The 16,781-nt window shown below is 32.5% G+C and overlaps 1 protein-coding gene across 3 annotated transcripts in view; it reads left to right on the top strand.

Moving 5' to 3' along the window:
- The window catches only part of LOC107437851 (iroquois-class homeodomain protein IRX-6), a 173,974-nt gene that overhangs the window by 142,811 nt on the left and 14,382 nt on the right, over positions 1-16,781 (top strand). For all 3 annotated transcript variants that reach the window (XM_071183007.1, XM_021146648.3, XM_021146649.3), the window contains exon 3: positions 11,925-12,040. In XM_071183007.1, the coding sequence (XP_071039108.1) occupies positions 11,925-12,040 (116 nt within the window). The remainder of the gene's footprint in view (positions 1-11,924; positions 12,041-16,781) is intronic.

Genomic DNA, 16,781 nt, shown 5'->3' with positions numbered 1-16,781 from the left:
ACTCCAAATCAAATTCATTTTCTTTTATTTGTAGCATTGTTCGAGAGAGGTTTCATTCCGAGCCCATGGCTGTAAATTTACAGCAATCGAGAAGCTAAGTCGGGACTGGCGCGGAAGTGCGCTCTCAATTTTTCGACATCTCAGCAAGGGAGAGAGCGTCGATCGGGGCAATAACTTTGGAATGACGGCTAAAGTTTTATGAGTCGACGCCCGAGTGGAGCTCGGGATTTTGATGTCGAATTGATATTGAACTCTGTACTCGACGCGAGCTAATTTTAAGGTCTGGGAAGCTTTAACTAAGTTTTATTAAAGTGTAGAGTTTTCTTGTTCTTGCACTTGCAAATAACAGATTGTCAAACCGTAATTTATTTAAGTTTTTTAAAGATATTTTAAAAAAAAATTGAGAAATTGAATGACGCTCGTCATTCCTTGAGGTTTTTATGAAATATTTTATAACTGTCATTGAACAGCCGATCCAATTTGGGTTTACGACTACTAATGTTCAACTCTGTAGCCTTGTAATTTTGAACCATTCCAGAAGACAAGGAAACTCCTGGATCAGTTCCCCGAGAGGTATGATTGTTATAGAAACATGGAAGACTTTGTGACTCGACAAATTTAAAGTGCATCAGTCACCATTTACTACACGGGAAGTCTTCAGCCGGCGGGGAACGAATCTACGAGCTCTTAGACATGAACCCAGTGCCCTATCAACAAGCCTATCCCGGCCCTCATGAAATAATTGTACAACGTTTATTTTTAAAAGTTTTTTTAGGGGGGGGGGATTGTTTAAGTTGTGTCCTTCCGTGAAGCTTTTGAGAACCCTTTTTTTTATCACGTTTTCGACCAATAACTGTATAACGTTTATTATGGTGGAAAGTTTCTGACAAATAGCTATATAACGTTGCTTTGTATGATGTTCTCGACAAATAACTAACGTTTATTTTCATATAAGGTTATGAGAAATAGCTGCTTAAAATCTTTCTTTGGGGAAAGTTTTCGAGAAATAGCTGTTTAACATTTGCCTTTGTATTAAGTTTCTAAAAAATAACTGCTCAACGTTAAGTTTTAACGAGAACTTTTCGTGAATTAGCTATATGAGGTGCGTCTTGGTATAGTTTTCGAAAAATAACTACGTAACGTTCGTCTTAGTTCAAAGTATTCATGTGATTTTAAAGTGATATTTAAAGGAAATATTTGTAATGAAAATAAAATCACCAATAGCATCAACAAAATTTATTTACATGGCATGTCTAATTAATAGAAAGAAAAGAATATTTAGAATTCTTTTCTTTCAGAAGAATATTTAGATTTTCTTTCGGAAGAGTATATAGAAAAGAATATTTCGAAAAGAATATTTAGAAAAGAACATTTAGAAAGGAATATTTAAAAAAAAAAACATTTAGAAAAGAATATTTAGAAAAGAATATTTAGAATTCTTTTCTTTCAGAAGAATATTTAGAAAAGAACATTTAGAAAAGAATATTTTGAATTTTAGAATTATCTACATTGTTGATGTACATTTTCAAATATTGCATGTTTAGTAGAATTAGAAACCAAACAGCAGAAGTTGTGAAAAATAAAATAAGATGTTCGTGTTGCCATTCCGCGTTTATCCAATTGTTACCTTACCGAGGAACCTTTTTAAAATAATTTAAAATTCACCCTCCTGTCATCCTTTTTCACAAATTAGTCACAAGTCTCCCTTTAAATGATCCTTCATGCAATTTTTGTCAAAAATGAGGTTCAGAAAGAATTTTCCTTTGTGAGTAAGGTTGATCGAAAGCGATTTTTGTCAATTACTAACCCTTCTTTTTCAATTTAGAATGTGAAATACAAAATGGGATTACTCCTGTTTTGAAAAGAGATTACAAAATGTCATTTATTTGAGCAAATTCTGTCACCTATATTTTATACTTGCATTCTTTTTTATTTAATGGCTCCTAAAAAATATTTTATTTTATTTTATTACCGTCATTGAGCAACTGGCCCAATTTTGGGTTTACAACTAGTAATGTTCAATTCCGTAAGCTTGTAATTTTGAACACAATCCCGAAGAGATTCGAACTCCTGGATTAAGTATTGGGAAGAATTCGCCTTCGTGAAGGACTTTTTGATGGAACCAACCCGTATTAGCGTTGCATGGGGAGGAAAACCACGATAACCTCCCAAGGTTAGCTTGACTGCAAGGGGACTCTAACTCATGATCCGTCTGCCACTGAGGATACTTTACGTTAGTACTGTGGTCGGTGCAAGCCGGGTGCGGAGTTCGAATCGACCAGTCATCGCTGGGATTCGAATCCGGTTCACCTCTTTGGAAGGCAAACGTTCTATCACCTGAGCCACCACGGCTCCCTAAAAAAATAGTAACAAAACACTTGAACAGAAAATTTAAATTTGTTGCAACTTTGATAAAAATTTTGGAACTTGCTGAACCATAATACCGTTTAAACTCGCTACAGCAAAATGTGGTGCTCAGCTGTATGGTTCAACTTAAATTAAACCATGTTCGTACAATCCAAAGTGTTTTCAACACCTTATAATTTTGCAGCAAATGTGAAAACTTCAACAAAAGCACGGTTTAATTTAACACCTCATTATGGTTGCGGTAAATTTACGGTATATTATGATTCAAAACATAAATATTATATTTCATACTTGAAACGGATTATACGAGAGCGTATGGCTATTTACTTATTGCTATTAGCATTTTTTTTTACTCGTTTAACAGACTGCCATACATTTGAATATTAATTTTATAAAGTTAATTAAATATAAATGGTCTTCTTAAAATCTTAATAAATGTAACGTATTTTGCATTATTTTATTTTATTTTTTTTGCATGGGAAGTAAAACTTTTTGTCCCGACATGATTTTAATAAAATTTATCCTTTTTTTATTATTTTTTATTTTGTAAATTACTCTGGTTTTCAAAAGTATGCACTTTTTTAGGATAAAAACACGTATTGTTCTTCTGAAAAATTTGTACAATCCAAATTGTTTGTTCGTAATTTGAAGAAAAGAATACTGAGCTCACTATTAACGCTTATAAACGTCTACCTTTCTTTGCAAGTCAGAATATTTTTTTAGAGAAAGTTAATGGAAAACAGACATGATTTTCCATACTTCTAAGCACTTAAAAAATATGTTTTGTTTTTGTTGCTTTGAATCCAATTTACAATTTGCTTTGAGAGGCAATTTGTCTCAGTAGCATTTGTATATACAATATTTTATTTTGTTTTACTTATTTTACTATGATAACTATAAATTCTTTTCTCTGTATAATAAACGCGTTTAAAGACCGTTTAAAAAAAAGATGCTTTAGTAAACAATTTACCAAAAAGAGTCGTAATAACAGTCAATGGTTTTTACTTTTGGTTTTTACATTCATTGTTATTTATAAGGCCCTTTTTTCGAAAGCGAAAGTTAGAGCTTAAATGTTTTCTAAACTCTAATTTTCAAACCATAACCATGACAAAAAGATTGAAGAAAAATACCACCAATCATAATAATTTTAGGAAAAAATTTTTCTTTCGTTTTTTTATGGAATTGCGAACAAAAGACGGACACATGTTTTCAGCAGGCAGCGAAGCCGAACGAAATGTTTGATATTAACCGAGACAAACACATACAAAAAAAAAAAAAAAAAAAAAAAAAAAAAAAAAAAAAAAAAAAAAAAAAAAAAAANAAAAAAAAAAAAAAAAAAAAACATTTGAATCCATTGAATTAAATTACTTGGAGATTTTAAAAGAGAGTACTCGTCGGGTAGATTTTTTTAAAAAGTTACTAGGAGGCTAAGCCCCCTGTTCGCTGCAGCTCACCCACCCCGTTGATTGCCTCGCAATAATTGTTGTTTCTTGGCACTAAACAGTTTTTCTGCTTAAATTAAAATTAGTCACTTAACTTATATGTATACTAAAAGGAATTCTGTTTGCTTACGCTTGTGCCTCCACTTCCCACGTCCAAATACTATTATCTATTACTATTTTAAATATTTAGATCTATTGATGAACAGAAGTAATTTTTAAAAGTAATCATTTTTTTTTTAAAAATAACTTTTATATTGTTATACCATTCTATTGTTCAAACAAATATGATGAGTTCACAACAGTAATTTAATATTTTCTCTTACTAAACGGGCGGATATATTAAATACCATTTTTTCTTGCATCCCGTGCACGAAGTTCTAAATCATTTAATAGATCTCTTTAACTGTAATTTATAATAGTATATTAACGTTATTTGCAAAAAAATAATAATTGTAAAATGGTTAATAAGATAAAACCACCTTTCTAAATAACTTTATCTTAAAATGCAGCGCAGAATTGCATTATAATAATAAAAACTAATTTAACTAAACATATATATGTTAAAAAAAAACACTTGTGCCACCACATTCCACGTCCAAATATTGCACTTATAATACTATATATTAGTGGACATAAATCATTTTTTAAAAAAAATCTAACTATATAAATATTATTTATGATTAAAAGTATATTATTGCAACAAATTTGGTGAGTTTACAAATGTAATTTAATACTTTCGCATTAGAATTATTCACTTAAAATATAATGTTTGAAAGAATTTTGATGTTATTTATAAGAAAGAATTTTTTTTTGATGTTATTTAAAAGGTTAACTTTTAAATAACATCAAAAATAATAACATCAAAAGGTTAACTAACAGAATTTGTAGAAAGAATTTTGATGTTATTTAAACGGTTAACTTTTAATCTTTGCTTAACAACTTTTTCGAATTTGTTTTCTTACGCTGGTGCCCCCACTCCCAATATTCATTTCTTTAAATTAAAAGTTTATTTTGAAGCAAATTTAATTGTAAAATAGTTTGAAATATCTCGTACGATTCTATTAAAATCTAGTAGTAAACATGAATAATTTCGCTTAGTAATCATTCTTTTAAAATAACATTGTATTTCGTTCTAACAATTTTGGTTAAGAACACAACCGTAATTTAATATTTTCAGTTACCAAACAGATTGATGTATTCAACAAATTTTGTGCATGCATCACATTGTGCATGAAACTGATCCGTTATCTCTAAATCATTTAACGAATCTCTTGTACGGTAATTTATAACAGTATATCAATGCAATTTACACCAAAAATAATTATTGTAAACAGCTTAATGTCAATAATCCATAATTAAAAAATACAATGTAATTTTATATAAAAACTATTATTCAACTAAAAGTCATTACTAATAAGCAGTGGCCAGAAAAACTACAACTACTACTACTTTTTTTTAAATGTGGTGACTACAAACTACTTTCAAAATTACTACTTTATTACTTTAAGGAACCGATCTTTGCTGGAGAAATTAATTTACACTTTATGTTCAATTTGGTTTTGAATAAAAAAAATTGGCTTATATTAAACATGGAGAATGAATTAGAAATATTTATTCATGTTTACATGAACCAGTTTGTTATCCTTAAACATTTTTTTCGAATTTGTTCATTTAATCTTTAACTTTTTATGTCCTTCTCGACAGCGAATATTTAATTTAAGAAATTCTAGGAAATCATCAAATACTTGCTATTTCGTTAAGTGCTTAATGCTCTTTTATTTCCTCTAAGAAATTAAGTACATCGAAAATATGTTCCCTTTCTTTGAAATAACATCCATGTTTCACGAGTGTACATTCGTATGAGAAAGTGCGACCAGAATGCTTAATTATCTATTTTTCGTAATGACTGGTTCAAATATTAGTTATACGTGTCTCTAAATACACAATTTTGTTAACTCACATTCACAGGGGCATTTAAAATTTCGAAAATTTGTACTCAACAATTTCGAAAAATTAGTAGTATTAAAACACGGTTTCTTTACTATGCTTACGTAAAAAGTAGTTGCTAGGAATCACTACAAACTACTGTTTTTTTCTATCGCACTACACTACTTTTTAAAAAAAAAGAAGCACACTACACTACAAAAAAAGTAGCGACAACAGTGGTTTCACTACTTGTAGTGCGCTACTACCGACCACTGCTAATAACTAATATGCAATGAAAAACCATTATTTTAAATTACTATTCAACCAAAAACCATTACTAAAAATACTATGTAACTATAAAACCATAACGAAAAACTACTATGTAACATAAAAACCATTACGACAAACTACTATGTAACTAAGAAACTACTACGTATGGTCCCAGGCTAAATTATTAGACTCACTATAAGATTCTATGTAAAAATCTTAATTATCAGTATATACCATACAGCTTTATTGTTTTCACGCGACTGAAGCCGGTTTGCACTTGAAAACGTTGGTAAATCTATGGGTTAAATTAGACGATAGAAAATATAAATTCGGCGATTGGATAAATTACACGATATATTATATAAATATTTTTTTATTTTTTCCAATGGCAGGCACTGAATTTGAATCTTTTGCATATACTATGCCAGAATTGTTGCTCATTTCGCGTTACCCAGTGGGCACCTGTGTCCCAAAGNAATTACACGATATATTATATAAATATGGAATGTTTATTATATCAGGTATTATATTATAATAATTTGACCCAATTATTAGACGCACTGTAGTTTTTTAATAATGACATGTTTTCCACGAGTTTATAAGGCAATACTTTTATATTTAAACATGCATGTAATGGGTTTTTATTCGGGAGATTTTTCATATACTTACTATTTATTTCTCTATTATTATACTTACTATTTATTTATTCTATTTATTTTTAACCTATTGCATTACAATGTTAACCCATTGACACACGGAGGTAAACAAGTGCAAACCGGTTTCAGCCGCGTAGAAACAATAATGCTGTATAGTATCACGTGATAATTAAGATTATACAGAGAATTTTATAGTGCATCTAATAATTTGGACAGGGACTGTATGTAACTAAAAAACCATAACCAAAAACTGCTACGCTGCTAAAAAACCCTAACCAAAAACTACTATGTAACTAAAAAACCCTAACCAAAAACTACTATGTAACTAAAAAACCATAACGAATAACTTCTACGTAACTAAAAACCACTTTGTAACTAAAAAGTTAACTATTAAAATTAAAAGTTAAAATATGTTCAAAATGTAACATGGCGTGTCTTTGGGTAAGTATAACATTCGACAAAGCGCTTTGACGTACGATTTAATGTATGCGCGAGTTTCACAAAATGTGGAACCAATTATGTAACTTCGACCGTCTCGCTCCCTTTCGGCGTCACAAGACGACATTCGCCAAACTGTTTTATTCACAATGGGGCATCGTAAAAAGACAAACATTTAATGCTCACAGCCGCGGAACAAAAACCTATAACTTGGCGAATATTTTATAGGTGGACAGGCACAAGTAGATGTTTCGTTCTTTTTTTTTTTTGTTGTCGGCGCGAGCAATTTTCCTACCTCCCCCACCACCTTTTTTTTTCTCTGTAAAAGTTAATTGTAGCAATGCTTATACTGTTGGCTACTTCTGTTACAAAACCTTTGTTACGGCAAAGGTTGTAAATAATACACACACAGGCCAAAGACAAACGAAAATAAATTTTAGCGCAGAAGTAAAAATGAAAAAAATAAATAAATAAAGTAAAACCTTTAGCTTTCTTTACTTTACTCATTCGGTATCCCTTTTATTTATTTATTTCCTATTCCAAAGAAGTAGCAGATAAAAAAAAATAAAAAAATGGTAGAACTGTCTTTTTGAAGTGTTTTTTGAAGCGATTCAATAGTCATGTTATGTTAAATTTGAAGACTTTCGTCTAGAGTTAAAAAATGGGTTTTTTTGCTTTTGTTCATTGAGTTCTTCTTATTAGTCATCGATGTATGAATGCTGAAAAGTTTATCCCTTGTTGCTTTCCGCTTATTCTTTCGATTAAACACTTAGAATATTAATTAGTAAGCTAATTATGCTCACTGTTAAAAATGCCGAAGCATGTTGAACCACAATATTACATAAATTTGCTGCACACAATGTGCCAAGTTGAATATTAATATCGGGACAATTTGCTTCAACCAAGTTTAATCTTATTATTGTATAAATTTACTGCTTACAATGAGCCAAGTTTAATCTTATTATTGTGGAAATTTACTGCTTACAATGAGCCAAGTTCAATCTTATTATTGTATAAATTTACTGCTTACAATGAGCCAAGTTTAATTTTATTATTGTGGAAACTTTCCGCAAGCAATGACCAGTTGACTTGTTGCAAGCAATGGACCCATTTGTTTCAAATTATCGTGCAAATTTGCTGCAACCAGTGCGCTAAGTTGAACCTTAATATTGTGCAACTTTGCTCCATCAAATATGATAAATTGAGCCTTATTATAGTGCAAACTAATCCATCTTAGATTTAAAGACACAATACTATTTAAATTGAGCCGAATAGGGGTTTGCATAAAACTTGTACGATAATAAAGTTCTAAATACCGAAAATATAATAATTCCATGTTGAATGGATTTTTCTGAAATTTTAATAGATTATTTTTTGGCACATGCTTAGGTTTTTTTTTTCAATTTATGCATATTTTTTTAATTTCGATGAATGACTTGATACTATTTTTTTGATACTATTTTTGTGCGAAAAAAAAAGTTGTATTTTTTAAAATAATAATGATTTTGAGTTTAAAAAAGGTTTTTAATTTGTCATCTTATGTAAAAGTTTATAGGTATTATTTGGATCTTATGTAAAAGTTTATAGGTATTTTAGCACTATTTAGCAACGACATTAAAGTTGATGCAAATAAGAACGATATAATGAAAGACGCTAATAGTGTTCTCTACTATTTTGAACTGGTTCATTACAATTTGTATATTCATTCCATATTCTGGCCATAGTTGGGTGATGTGTACTTATTCTGTCTATTGCATTTGCCTCATTCGTTCATTTATACTAGACCACACAAGTAAAAGACGACTGCAACATTCCTTTGTAGCGATTTAAACTTCAATTATACTGTCTTTCTCTGACGTATACGCCCAACCAGTACGCATAATGATCTCAAGTGTTGATTGAAAAAAAGTAAGAAGATAGTAAATTTAAGGGTGGTGCCTGAAATAAATGACCCCTTCAGTCATCAAATAATCCGTGAGAAAATTTCTCTGGTCATTGTTTACTCTCTTCGATTAGTTGGATGTTTGATGACCCTAGTTTGGTGAACATCCAGTTGCAAACCAATTAGAACTTATAATGGTGCGTTCAGGCGATGCCAAAGTAAAAGATATTATACATTATATATTCATATTCCTTTAATAAGTTTATTTTATCTTATAACTGTAGTTGAACAGTCGACCCAAGTTTGGGTTTACGACTACTAATGTTCAACTCCGTTAAATTGTAATTTTGAACCAATCGGGAAGGCAAGGAAACTCCTGGATCAGTACCCACAGAGGTATGATTTGTTATGGGGGGGTTGATCCATTGTATTTGGCGTATGGGCCTATTGGCCTAGGCCGCTGTATATATAATAAATGATTTGTTATGGGAACATGGAGGACTTAGTGACTCTACAGATTTAACGTGTATCAGTTACCATTTACTACACGGGGAGCCTTCGGCACGGTGGGGATCGAACCCACAACTTCTTCGACATGGTCCCAGTGTCCTACCAACCAGGCTATGCCGGCCTTTTTAATAAGCGTAGTGAAAGTTTCAAGATGTAGTATGAGTGTCCTTTATATTTTATTTTATAACCGTCGTTGAACAGTATACCCAATTTAGGGTTTACGGCTACTAATGTTGAACTCCGTAGCTTTGCAATTTTGAACACAATCCTGCAGGGAACTCCTGGATCAAGTAGTGGGAGAAGTTTGCCTTCATGCAGGACTTTTTGATGGAACTACACCGCATTTGCGTTACATGGAGAGGGAAGCAACGAAAACCTTCCAAAGGTTAGCCTGACGGCAAGGGATTCTATCTACCACCATATCCATGATCCACCTACCACTGAGAATATTATACTTCAGCACTGATTTCGGAGATATTTGGGTGGGAAATTCGAATCGACTAGCTATCGCTGGGATTGAACCCGGGTCAACTTATTGGGAGGCGAGCGCTCTATCCCCTGATCAACCACGGCTCTCAGGTGTCCTTTATAGAGATCACGAAACTGTATAACACGAGAGGTAGTACGTTGAAAACGTAATCTTGGAAGGCTGATACGAGGTTAGCATCATTCTGTCGCTGCTTTGTAGATTGATATCAGAGTCAGAGTTTAAATAGTTTCCAGTTTAAGTACTTACGCAATGATATCAAATGCGTCGAATCATTTGAAAAGTTTTAAATGTTAATTTAGTTGAAAATATTCAGATTTTTAAGGATAAGAAAATTATATGTTGTATCAATAGTTGCAAGGGTAAGAAGAAATTTTGTAATTAGCTTCTTGTGAGCGTAAGTCATAACTGTAAGCGTAAGTGCAACTGTGAGAGACAAAAATCAATGAATGTCGACTGTTATCGTTTGATGTCAGAATTTACATAAGTTGATGTCCGAAATATTTTTTGAATATTAAAAGTCGACATTTTCCGGCGAGAAAATAAGTATATTCATGAAAATGAATCAGTACATGGTGCAATCCGACGTAAAAATATATAATTAAAAATTAAACAACATTGGTATTCCAGTGCAAATTCATGGAGAGTGTCTTAATTTATAACGTCGACAGCTAAAATGTCATCATTCTGTCTAATGCCATTTGTTGTCATTTGCCAGTGTAAAATATGTCATTATTCAATGTCGTCAGCTGTCAGAGTAAATGATGTCGTTATTCAATGTCCTCAATTGTCAGTCGTAATTTGTCTGAAGTCGCTATTTGCCAGAGTAAATGAGAAATAAGGTTATTTAACTACACCAAAGCAATTTTGTGAGTGTTGATATTCAGAGGAGATTGACAACAGTCGATATATTTCAGCCTTTTACTGTAACTGTGAATTTTAAATTCGATAATTTATTTAATTGTCACCCCGGGAGCAGAATTTATGCAGTCAAACTGCAGCGCAATCTTCATAAATTCAAACTTGTCTACGACCTTAGCACAGACTGTTTATTGTAAACATGTTTTCGGCAAAATTAGCATTATAAGGTAGTTAAAAACTATAAGCAAAAAAAAAAAAGTTGCTAAAAATTAGCTGTTATCAGAAGAAAAATAATCTTAACGTGTTATGATAAAGTTTAAAAAAAATGTGAGATGAAAAATAATCTTCTCGTGTTGTGATAATGTTAAAAAGAAGATCTGAGATGAAAAATAATCTTAACGTGTTGTGATAATGTTAAAAAAAAAAGATCTGAGAAGAAAAATAATCTTAACGTGTTATGATAATGTTGAAAAAAAATCTGAGATGAAAAATAATCATCACGTGCTGTGATAATGTTAATAAAAAGATCTGAGATGAAAAATAATCTTAACGCGTTGTGATAATGTTAACAAAAAGATCTGAGACGAAAAATAATCTTCACGTGTTGTGACAATGATAACAAAAAGATCTGAGATGAAAAATAATCTTAACGCGTTGTGATAATGTTAACAAAAAGATCTGAGACGAAAAATAATCTTCACGTGTTGTGACAATGATAACAAAAAAATCTGAGATGAAAAATAATCTTAACGTGTTGTGATAATGTTAACCAAAAGATCTGAGATGAAAATAATCTTAACGTGTTGTGATAATTTAATAAAGAAAAAAGATTTGAGATGAAGAATGATCTTCACGTGTTGTAATGAGGTTAAAAAAATTAGAGAAGAAAAATAATCTTCACGTGTTGTGATAATTTAAAAAAAAAAGAAATCTAAGATGAAAGATGATGATTGCTGTAGGATTTCTGCTGCCGGGAGTATCACGTTAATATATGCTCGATCACTAAACCATTCATTTACATTTTAGCATTTTTTGACACTGTATTTACATTAAACTATAAATTTGTGTGTGTTTTTTTTTTGTAGGCTAATGGCTTTGACCTAAAGGACAACCTAGAAGCCTGGAGAAGTTTACCATATGCAGCTTCAATGTATTACCCATACGATTCGGCCGCACTTGCTGGTTATCCCTTTCCAAACGGGTATGGTGTTCATTTTTTTTTTTTAAATTTGTTTCCTTAAATGTCGAAATTAATAATACAAGAATGTTTATTGAACTTATGGTAGATGAAATATCTCTAGCAACAATTACATCTTGGCCTCAGTTGGGCTCAACACGGGTCCTGTATGAACATGCTCCGAGGCACCATATTGGGATGTCTAGATTTTTTAATATTTGTCCTATGCAGTGTCAGTATCGGCCTATATAGAGTCAATATAGGGTTTATATTGACTTGTTAATGATTATCAAACACCGGATGAATCTGATAATTCTATATAGGGCCGATATGGGTTGTTAAGTGCCAGTAAAATGTCTGGTGAATTGGACAATCTTATCGAGGGCCTATATCGGAAAAATATCGACTCTTTGAACCCTTATTGAGCCAAAATTCGCGAATATTGGCACAAGCTATTTTACTGCTAGGCAGATTGACTAAACCATCTCTTTTGACAGCTCAATAGTTCAACCGTAAATTTTTTTACGGCTGTTTATCAATAAATTCAATTAAAGGAAAGAAAATTTTTTAATTAGTTGGCGTAAATTAATTTCTTTGATTATTTGGTAACCTCACGAAACAAAACAAAAAATTACATTTAAACGAAAAGAAAAAAGTTGTCAAAATTTTAGGAAGAGGAAAAGATTAATAACATCAAAGCAGTTTTTGATAGCCAGAGGATAGTAGGGTGGAGATAAATAATGGTTTGAGGAAACATTTTCCAGTTCCATGAGGCAATCAAACTGGTTTGCATCCTACTCTTCTTAGTAGTGGTGCGACGAAGCTTGAAAACGTTTTACTGCTATTTGTACTACATGTATATACTATTTTTTTAGCAACAATTTAAAAATGCACATCAGGCAATTTCTTTAAAGTCAGAGAATACGGAACAATAAAAAGATCCTTAATATATATGAGGTGCGGAAGATGAAAAAAAAATTTATATTCTTGAAAAATATTCCTAACTGTTTTTAACAAAAACGAATTCGTTTCCACCAACCTTTTGCAGTTAAAGGTTTTTTGCCGTACAAAAAACTATTTTCTTGCATTCATTAAAGGCAGATGATACAAATAGGTAAAGCATTCCCATAACAGCTCGTTCTGGGTTAGGGGAGGGTTATAGAGGTTATCATCCTCATCATCTTCAGCAATGGCTCGACAGCCCAGGGTGGGCCTTGGATTTCTCAAGAATTTTTTTTCCAGGCTAACTTTTCTCCTGCTAGTGTTTTCCAGTTTTTAGTTTGTAAGACCAAAAAGTCTATATCTAGGCCATGAGCCGCGATGACTCAGGGGATACAGCGTTCGCCTCCTAATGAGGTGACTCGGGTTCAATCCCAGCAATAACTGATCTATACGTACTCCGCCTCCAGCTCGCGCAGAGCACAGTGCTGAAGTGAAATATTCTCAGTGGTAGACTGATCATGGGTTTAGAGTCCCCTTGCCGTTAGGCTAACCGTGGGAGGTTCTCGTGGTCTTCCTCCACATATAACGCAAATGCGGGTTAGTTCCATCAGAAAGTCCTCCACGTAGGCAAATTTCTCCCAGTACTTGATCCAGGAGTCCCCTTGTCTTCTGGTTTGGGCTCAAAATTACAAGGCTACGGAGTTGAACATTAGTAGTCTTAAATCCAAAAAATTAGGTCTGCTGTTCCACGACGGTTATAAAATAAAATATTAAATGCAATATATCTAAGTCATCTATCCATCTCACACTGGGCCTGGTCATGAAGGTTAAAGCTCCTGAATTTCACGACCAACGGTATGGGGTCAGCATTGTGCTCAGGCCGCCTTTACTTTTTAGACAAGCTGGTACACATCAATCAGAATTTGGGTGGGTTTCGAGCCGCCACTTTTTCACAACGACAATTCAGTGCCTTAACGTCTGAGCCGTCGAGATTTTATGAAATAATATATCCATAATATATCTCTTACAAAGCTCGTAAGATTAAAAATTAATTAACATACTTGATAAATACGCTTCAACGTTCTTTCCAAAAACAAAAATATATTCCCTCGAATTTTTACATTTAAAAGATATTTTGTGGGACAAAAAAAAAAACCTATTTTCTTACATTTTCTCGAAGAAAGCAAAAATGTGTTCTTACTCTAAACGAAATATGTTTTTGTTTTTCTTTCTCGGAGGAAAAAACTTTGCATATTTGTAAACCATCGTGTATATACTTTTTCAAACTAAACCTGCAAAATGGAAAGATACATTTTTCTCATTTAAGTTCTTTTCACCAAAAGAGAAAAGAAAAAAAAAAGTTTACGAATGCAGGCACATGTAAATTTTTTCCAGTCGGTATATTCCTTTTGTAAAGTAGGAGTATATATCTTCATCTGCCAAAACAATACACCAATCTTACAGCCAGGGAAAAAAAACGGAGAAAGGGAAAAATAGTCTCTCACAACCAACCCTATCTTTTACTTTTACGCAAAGAGAGAGGGGAAAAAAAAGGTAAAACTTGTCCTACACAATAAAAATGCATCGGCAACTTTTCCGATTGCATTTACAAAATAGTGCTGCACTTTTTTTCTTCCAGAGTTGCATAGAAAAAATAAGACGCTTAACATAATGGACGAAAATAAAAACGAGGGAATTTTTTTCTTTCTTCCTTCAACGTAGAATCGCTATCTTCTCATCCAAAATATCTCGGTTTCAAAAAGTGATATTTTCCCTTTTCCCCTATTTACTCAGTGTCTTCCATCTTTATTTTTTACGTTCTTTTTTTTTTCTTCCCTTTCGTACACATTTTCTCATCTAGTAGATGATTTTTCATACATTTTTTACATCATCCATACACATCTACCACTCCAACTTTTTCATCTTGCACCAACTCATGCAAAACATTCCCCCAAGAAATTTTGAGATCTCCAGAAAAAGGAAAAAAGAAAATATTACAATAAAAATAAAACGGAGAAATGGAAGGCGAAAAGGGAAAAAAAATATATAAATTTTCCCTACTTTGTCATTCAAATGCAGAAACACCGAAAATGAAAACATACAGCCTTCTCTAGATGTGGCTTTCGCGAAAAGTGGTTGCACTCTCTCTTCACACATTTATACACACAAACACATGCCTTTCTAAATGTATGTATATTGCGTTGGAAAAAAAAATATTGCGTAAACAATGAGCGCAAGGAAGAAAAATATATATCAGCCGCCATGTGGGGAAAAGACACGAAAAAACCTCGCCAAGTTGGCTGGTACGTGCTAAGTGCATGCGTGCAGGTATATATGAGCTTAGAATGCATTTGTATTTTTCGAAGAATATAAATAGATAACGCAAAATCTAAATAAAAAATGTTCTTTTTTCCATATCAGTCAGCCCCTGTGAATCTGACCGAACCTGACACGAGTAAGGCATTTGAATAAGCCCCTGCATCGGCAAAAAGGGGTACAGAATAAGCCCCTTCGATGGCAAGGGGGTTTCGCGACGGGAGGCTGATAGATTTCGTGTCGAACAAACATCCTGGGCCTCCAAGAACAAGGCCTCTACCAGGAGGGCTGCGCCCGAGCCTAAGCCCCGGCCGCCCGCAAGAAGGGATTCCCTGTAATGAGGGTAGTCAGATTCAAAAAGGCGCACAAGTCAATACGCCAATTTTTCACTCAGTTAAGGGCTCTCCATAATGGGATAGGGAATAAAAAAGGGAAAAAAAAGGGGTTTGGAATAAAAAAAATAATAATAATAAACTTGAAACGCTTTGAATTTTCTGCATCAGTCGGTAAGGAGTTTTTATAGGGTCGCAACCCACCGAATCCCATTTCTTACCCCCCTCCCCCCATTTTTTGTACTTTTCGAAATAGAAAAAAAAAATATTTTGCGGGCTTTTCCTTTTTCAATGCATTTTTTTCCCCGTAAAGCGGGCTTTTTCCTTTTTTCCAGTTACTTTGCCTGTTCACTCCGGTTTGCATATTTCTCTATCTTTCCGAACGAAATGAGGATCTGGGAGATCCTGGAAAAGGCCCTACCTCATTTCTTCTTTTGATTCCGGGAGTATGTACCATGTACATAAGCTCCCTCTCTATACATTCATGGTTTTTCTTTTCGATCCAATTATTACGATGAAATGAGCTTTGGTTTATTCAGTTTTTATTTTGTGTCTTTTTTACTTTGTTTTGTTGTTCCTGACTTCTTGTTTGGGTTCGTAAATGCTTATTCGGAGTGATGTTAAACTTCTGTCGGATCTTTTTGCGAAAAAAGTTTATCTCGCATGGATGCCTTCCTACCAACCAAATTTTTTTTCTTCCCCTTTTTTGGGGTTTTAATGAATTGATAAAAAGTAAGAAAAAAAAGGTTTTATTTGAGAAATGACGACATGTCCATAAAATTACGACTTTAATTCATAATTACTCATAATACATAAATACTAGATATAATACTTAATTATACTATTTAAATACTAGATGTAAAACTTACTTTTAAAATATAATCTCATTGACGTTTGGTTTAGTGATTCTATTTTCATCTTTAATTTCCTTAGTATTATCATCATTTTAATTCTTGATATTTACACCGACGCTTTTAGCTTCCATTGATTTTAAATCATGCTTTTAATTGCCTTAATTTTCAGCTAATTCACTTTTAACTGATCATTTGGCAAAATTTTACTGTTTTTTTTTTGTTTTTAGTTTAACTATTTAATGTAATAATTTAACTTTTAAATCTCCGTATTCCCCTCTGGGGTGGGTCGGGGTTCTACCTTTCTTATAATATGTAATAATA

The sequence above is a fragment of the Parasteatoda tepidariorum genome, chromosome 7 (assembly GCF_043381705.1).
Source record: "Parasteatoda tepidariorum isolate YZ-2023 chromosome 7, CAS_Ptep_4.0, whole genome shotgun sequence".
Taxonomy (NCBI): Eukaryota; Metazoa; Arthropoda; class Arachnida; order Araneae; family Theridiidae; genus Parasteatoda; species Parasteatoda tepidariorum.
The sequence above is the reverse complement of the archived record's forward strand: the minus strand, read 5'-3'. Positions and strand labels throughout refer to the sequence as shown.